Source organism: Tigriopus californicus, chromosome 9, assembly GCF_007210705.1.
Source record: "Tigriopus californicus strain San Diego chromosome 9, Tcal_SD_v2.1, whole genome shotgun sequence".
Classification (NCBI taxonomy): Eukaryota; Metazoa; Arthropoda; class Copepoda; order Harpacticoida; family Harpacticidae; genus Tigriopus; species Tigriopus californicus.
This window is the reverse complement of record NC_081448.1, coordinates 10,118,165-10,125,708: the sequence shown is the minus strand read 5'-3', so window position 1 is coordinate 10,125,708 and position 7,544 is coordinate 10,118,165. Positions and strand designations below refer to the sequence as shown.

Below are 7,544 nucleotides of genomic sequence, written 5' to 3'. Positions count from 1 at the left end.
GAGCTATCACCGGGGTCACGGGCCATCCGGCATCTCGGCCCAACCATCCGGGCATCTCGGCATCTCGGCCCAACCATCCGGGCATCTCGGCATCACGGGCCATCCGGGGATACGGGTCCCCTCCAAGGGTCACGGGTCCTCCCAAGGGTCAGGGTCCTCCAAGGGTCACGGGTCCTCCCAAGGGTCACGGGTCCTCCCAAGGGTCACGGGTCTCCAAGGGTCACGGTCCTCCCAAGGGTCACGGGTCCTCCCAAGGGTCACGGGTCCTCCCAAGGACACGGGTCTCAGCAGGGTCCTCCCAAGGGTCACGGGTCTCCCAAGGGTCCGGGTCTCCAAGGGTCACGGGTCTCCCAAGGGTCACGGGTCCTCCAAGGGTCACGGTCCTCTCCAAGGGTCACGGGCCTAAGCACGGCCATCCGGGCATCAACGGGCATCTCGGCCCAACCATCCGGGCATCTCGGCCCAACCATCCGGGCATCTCGCCGCAACATCCGGGATCTCGGCCCAACCATCATCGGGGTCTCGGCCAACCACATCGGGTCTCGGCCAACCATCATCGGGGTCTCGGCCAACCATCATCGGGGTCTCGGCCAACCATCATCGGGGTCTCGGCCAACCATCATCAGGGTCTCGGGTCCGTCCTCCATCCGAGGAATCCGCCTCCATCCGAGGAATCCGTCCTCCCCCGAGGAATCCGTCCTCCATCTGAGGAATCCGCCCTCCATCTGAGGCCTGGCCCACAACTAGGGGCACGGATCGGCCGCAACAAGGGGCCACGGATCGGCCCACAATAGGGGCCACGGATCGGCCCACAACTAGGGGCCACGGATCGGCCCACAACCAGGGGCCACGGAACGCGGAGCCAACTGGGCGGATCACGGTGCCAACCGGGTCACGAGGCGTCTGGGTAGGGTCTCTGGCCGTTGCCTCCACGCTCCAATCCCTCCACGGGGAGAGCCACACACTGTGCTCGATCCCCTCCACGGGGAGAGCCACACAGGAGGCTACAGCCGGACTGCCGACTGCGCCATGTTGTGTACGCTTCGTGACTGACATGTATTTGACTAGAACAGTTTATATATACATGACTAGAATAACCAGGATGAGCACGAGCATGTGCTCAATCCAACACAACATGTACGACACATGACCCACCTCCTTGACACAGGAAACATACAAACGATTTTTTTCTGGGAGGACTCGCTCCTACCATAGTTTCCATCAATGTTTTCTTCTCCATAACTATCCTGGTTCTTCGATTTGTCCTTGGTATCCTGTTGAGAGTTTTCTCAACCTGCTCAGCCATCATTGCGGTCTCTACCGCCTCTCCCAACTTCTTGGCATCTCTATTTTAAACTGCAGTCTTGAGCGTTGTTGGTAGACCGTTAACAAAGGCGTCACGTTTAAGTTGATCTCGATTTGCTTTCGCGAATTTAGAGAACACGCCTCAACACTATCTTTAACTCTCCCGAGATACTGATCCACAGACTCCACTCCATCCTTCCTCAATTTAAGAATTTTTGCTCCGCTTCCGATAGGTCTCTTCTTGCCTGGCCCAAAGATCCTCTTCAAGGCCACCCAGCTCCGTTTGGCATCGTCCTCACACTCATCGGCGCTTTAGAGCCTACCTCGAGGAAGCAGCAAACATTTTCGCTGCCTCAAGATCCTCCCAACCATTGGCCTCAGCCACACGATCAAAGTAAGCAACTGTTGAGTAATAACTAGAGCTTGTGATAGACTAAGGTCCGATTAGATACTACTTTATTAGAGAACGGGGCAGGATCCTAGTTATTGAAATTGCGTTCAAGAAACGAATATATTATGACCGAACATTTCCCCAAGTCCAGGGGTATTTCGCTAAAGGTTTAAGCGGTTTGGTCTTCTTCTTGTACGAAGTGGCCTCCGTGAGATTGTTTGAGAGTTCAGGGTCAAGTGGCGGTTCCCTAGTATTCGTGTTCGGAACGAGATGACGACGATTTCTCACATACCGTCGACCGTTCTCTTGATGACATGTGATCTCCCCTTGCCTCGAACTTCTTGAATTCTTGCAAGTGATTCTCATTTTCCAGTTATGGGACTCTCACGGACGCTCCGACTTGTAATGTTGGGAGTTCTCTTGAGTGTTTGTCTCGCTGAGCTTTGACAGAAGCACTAATTTTCCTCTCTTTTTTCCTCTGCATGTGCCATGTCTAGGTCTGAGAGCCGAAGGTAGTTGTCTGGGTGTGCGGGGTTTAGGGTGCGTTGACATCGCTAAACAGCCATTGCGCAGGGCTAAGGCCGTCAGATTTAGGAGTGTTCCTCCACTGAAGGAGTGCAGATCGAAAAGTGACCCAACCGATGAACATTTCTCGAGCAAGACCTTCATGGCCTTAACCCTTGCTTCTGCGTGACCGTTGGATTGCGGTGGTATGGGGCAGACAACTGGTGGGTGATGTTCATGCTTCCGCACCACTCGTCGAATTCCGATCTAAATTGTGGGCCGCGTCAGTCCGAATGATTACCGGGATCCTGTAGTCCATCATCCAATCCGATAAAGCTGCTGTCACCGCACCGTTGTCAATTTTGTTCATCTTGAAACGCATGGCCACCCGGAGTATTGATCAACCATTATCAAGATACGTTCTCCTGCCAGTGAGAAAGGTCCACCGAGACAGATTCAAAAGGACGATTGGATCGTGTTTGCACCAGAGGCTACGGCATTGGCTTGGAAGTGCCTCCAAGCATGGTCTGCATTTAGCTATCATTTGTTTGATGTCATTATTGATGCCGGGCCAGAAGTACATCCCGCGAGCGTGGCTTTTGTTTCCGAATGCCTTGATGAGATCGGTGCAGTTCCAACAAAACCTTTGATCTCGCAGCGTGTGGGAACAATGATCCGGTGGTTATGAAAGAGCAGTAGTCTGCTGTCGTTGTCCCAAGAGATGTCTTCCCACTGTTTTTTAAAACAGCCTTGCCGGTGATGTTGAGGGAGTGTCTTTGGATCTTTTTGGTTGGTTAAAGCAGTCACAATGGCTTGGTAATTGTCATCGAGTTTAGCCATCTCCGATAGAGAATGAACAGCAGGATCCACACAAATTTCGAGCGTTCTAAACCGAGACATGGTTTTCTAGTTCTTCTGTTCTTCGCCGTTTATGTTGGATATGGAGATCTCGATAAGGCGTCTGCTATTTGGGTGGTTTTCCAGGTGTCCATTTTGATTTCGAATGTATAAGGCGACAGCTTTTCCCAAAATTCGTTGAAGGCGTGTATTGTCCAATTGCGTCCAGGTTTGATCTCTTAAAAATGCCGAGCAACGGTCTGTGGTCAGTGATGACCCGAAATTTCAGGCAATCAAGTAAAGTCAACAATGAATTTTGCCCACTGGATGGCTAGAGCTTCGATTTCGCACACTGCTATCGGCGTCTCGGCGTCAGTAAAGCGCCCTGGATCCGCACTGAACCAATCTAGTTGATCCGTTGGGGTTAGTTTGCAAGAGTGCAAAACCCATGCCTTTCACCAAGATGCGTCAGTGAGTAAGGTGGTTGGAAGATTTGGGTCGAAATATGATAGAACTGGCCCAATTAGGGTCAGTGAGGATTGCCTTCACTTTTTCGAATGCCTCTTGCGGTGGTTGGAGCCACAGGAAGGCTGTATCCTTTTTGAGTAGTCCCAGCAAGGGCTGGGTGGTCTGTGCGAGGTCATGAAAAATTGGCCAAGTTGGTTGGTTAGGCCAAGAAAGGAAAAGAAGATCCGTGATGTTCTTTGGAGCAGGGAACCGTGTGAGATGGAAGTTACCTTGCCTGGGTCTGGAGCAATCCCCTCATCAGATATTATGTATCCTGCGAACACCACAGATCTCCCGAACTGAACTTTCTTTCTTGACAGGGTTATGCTAAATTCCTTGCATCCTTTGGAGCACAATGCCCACCCTCTCACGGAGTTCCTTGATTGTAGACGCATAAAGCAGAATGTCATCACACGATCTTTTTCACACAACCACACCAGCCAGGGCCCGGTCCCCACGGGCGCAGTATTCGTCACCGGACGCGTTCAGTCCCATTGGAGCTCGACAAAAGCAAAATCTTCCAAATGGCGTTAAGAATGTGGTCAGATGACGTGATGTTTGGTCTAACTCCACCTGCAATACCCCTTCACTGCATCAAATGTGGCAAAAAAAACTTGCCGTTGGTGGTATAGACAATGCTAATTGTTTTGGCGAAGGAAAGGATGCACGGGACGTCTTACATGCTTGTTCAAGGCGCTATTAATCACCACCACTCATATTGACCCGTCAGGTTTTGGAACTCCAATTGCTAGGCTAACCCATTCTGATGTTCGTCGTCAGCAGGCTCAATCACCTCTGATTTCACCATGAAACTTAACTCCTTCTCGTACTCTTCCATTAGCGAGTATGCTACGTTGCGTACAGTTGTTGTAAATTGGGAGTGATGTCGGTATTTGAAATGAGCTGGATCTTCATTGGTCTGCCTTTCATTGGTCTTAACCCAGTGGCTGTGTCAAAACACCGGGATAAAAGTCAATCAAGTCCTTTATTTGTGACAACGAATCTGTACAATTTGGTCGTTCCGGTTCGTAATTTCGTCTTTTCCTGAGAGATATAGGTCGGTGGTGTGAACGACCGCGTCGTTGGGAGCAATGGGAAGGTCTCCGGAATCATACCAGTGGGATCATGTTATGCCAAAGAAATGAGGAGTTGGTCCTCCATGTCAGGCGTGACAAATGCTGTGACGTCGGTTCTGTATTTACCCAAGTGCTCCGACCTTAAGGTCTACTGCCCCAACGCACACATGTCTGTCTTATTGGCAGCAACTATCCCGGATGGCTCCCCCCCCCCTGTGTGAGGGAGATGTGTTGGATTGAGCACATGCTCGTGCTCATCCTGGTTATTCTAGTCATGTATATATAAACTGTTCTAGTCAAATACATGTCAGTCACGAAGCGTACACAACACATGTGTCCCAAGAAAAAGGATCGTGGACGAGGTCACCACCAACCTGTTGCTGCCTTGGACCCTTATGGATTGGCAGGGAGACTGTTCCTGAAGGTTCACACGAACAAAGGAAGGGACCTCTGGCTGGTTGATCCTGGAGCATGCACTTCTGTGCTACCAGAGCGATACGCAGATGGAAACGTGATACCAACAACGACAAAGGTCATTGGCCTTGGAGGAGCTATTATCCCCTTGTTGGGCCACAAGACAATTTCATTCACCATGCAGGACACCAATGCGACAGAAACCCGTGTCGATCATGTGTTTGCATTGGCTAAGATTGGTTCCAACTCGGGAATACTTGGAATGGACTTCTTGTCTCAAAAGGAAGGAATTCTAGACGTTCCAAAGAAACGCTTAACTGTTCAAGGTGGAATCATGCTTCCCTTGGTTACCGAGAAGACAGACTTGCATCACAAGGGCAACTTTTTGCAAGGGAACGTGGGGGTAACCAATCCCTCAGTAGTACCTGGCAAGAAAGAGCTCTTTAAAGCAATAATGGAAGTAGATGATTTACAAGATGACACTGGAAATTTCATGAGGATCGCGAGTGCCGAGGTGCTAATGAAAACACAAGATGCGTTGGAGGAGTTCCCCTTGGAAGAAAGGCCAGGGCCAGAAACTGTAGGCTCAAGTCCATATCTAAAACAAATCCTCCAAGATCATCTCGAAATTTTCGAAGAGCGTGGTGAGCACGCCATTCATACGACAGGTCCACCCATTTGGCAGAGACCCTATAAAATACCTGAGGTTTACCTAAACAAGGCCGAGATAAAAATCAATGATCTGATGAGACAAGGATACATTCAACGCAGTCACTCTCCCTGGTCTAGTCCCATGATTGTCATCAAGAAAAAGGGGTCAGAGGGCGTTCGCATTGTGGTGGACATGAGGAAAGTCAATGCAGTGACATTGCCTGATCGGTTTCCCGTGCCAATAGTGGAAGATCTCATCAAAGACGTGAAGGGTCGAGTTTTTTCGGTACTCGATTTCGACCAAGCATTCTATCAAGTGAGATTGAGGCCAGAAGACTGCTGTAAAACTGCGTTCTCGTTTAAGGATCAGCTTTACGAATTCAAAGTAATGTGCTTCGGATTGAGGAACGCGCCTGCAACTTGGAGTAGAATAATTAAGGAGATGCTGGTGGATATGCCTTTNCAAAGTAATGTGCTTCGGATTGAGGAACGCGCCTGCAACTTGGAGTAGAATAATTAAGGAGATGCTGGTGGATATGCCTTTCGCCCGAGCATTTGTCCATGATGTGATCATTTTTTCGGACTCCCTTGAAGATCATACCAAGCATTTGGATCAGGTCTTGCAACTCTTTAAAAACAAGAATCTGAGACTGAAAATGTCTAAGTGCTCCTTCTTCAGATCGTGTGTTAACTTCTTGGGCTATGTTGTGAGTGAGGAAGGCATTAAGCCCAATCCAAACAAATTGACTGCGTTAAGTGATTTCCCTCGACCAAAGGACAGGAAGGAGTTGAAGCGATTTCTGGGGATGTGCGGATATTACCGACAATTCGTGAAGGATTACGGACTGATTGCTATGCCATTACAACGCCAACTTCGCAAGTCAGGGGGAGATTTTGGCTGGACCCAAGAAATGGAGAAGAGCTTCCTAACTCTGAAAAAGAAACTCACTACGGCTCCTGTGCGGGTCTTGCCACAAGAAGGGAAACCTTTTGTGGTCACTTGTGATGCTTCCGACGTGGGTATGGGGGCCACGCTGGAACAGGGTGGGAACTTAGTTGAGGCCACCTCACATGGTTTCACCGAAACAGAGGAAAAATGGCCTGCTAGAGAAAAGGAACTATTTGCGTTGATTTTTGCTCTTCGCGCAGATGGAGACATCGTCTCCTTGGGCGCGATTTTACCCTGTGAACTGATTGCAAGCCATTGATGTGGCTACGAAGTTGCAAGGACGCTCAGGGCAAGCTGGGTAGGTGGGCCTTGACGTTAGAGGATTATGAACCGGGATTGAAATTCGAACACATAGTGGGGTCTGCAAATATGGTGGCTGATGCTCTGTCCCGGGTGAAAATTGCTGCTTTAGATGTGAATGACGATGATTGGAGGGAAGCTACTCTTTCCGACAATCAATTGAAGGAATTTCTGGGCAAGGACGGATTTGCTCTGAAAGACGGCTACATGGTTCAGGAAACCAAGGCTGGAACCAAAGTGGTTGTACCTCGTTCTATGATACCAAGCGTTTTGCGAGCCTATCACTCAGATCCAATGGGAGGACACCTGGGATTTGCCAAAGTTCTGGGACGTATTTCCGCTCACTATACATGGAAGGGCATGAGGAGAGATATTCGAGAAATGTGCACAAAATGCCACAATTGTGCTACGTGTAAAGACTATGGTGGGAGTGGTAGAGCTCCACTTGTCCCCACTAGGGCAGATACATTGACTCCCTTCCAGAGGGTTGGGTTGTGTTCCGTCCACCAGCCAGGGGTGAAAGGTCCTGACTTATTGAATTCCCGTGGTGAACGGAAACATGGAACTCCTGACCCAAGCACTAGGTAAAAATACCTTGATAGCTCTCAAA

General features: G+C 49.7%; 1 protein-coding gene across 1 annotated transcript; it reads left to right on the top strand.

Moving 5' to 3' along the window:
- Window positions 1-6,209: 6,209 nt before the first annotated feature.
- On the top strand, window positions 6,210-6,893 carry LOC131886720 (uncharacterized). Its single transcript, XM_059235119.1, has one exon. It carries the CDS (start codon window positions 6,210-6,212, stop codon window positions 6,891-6,893), a length of 684 nt encoding a protein of 227 aa, XP_059091102.1.
- The last annotated feature ends 651 nt before the right edge of the window (window positions 6,894-7,544 follow it).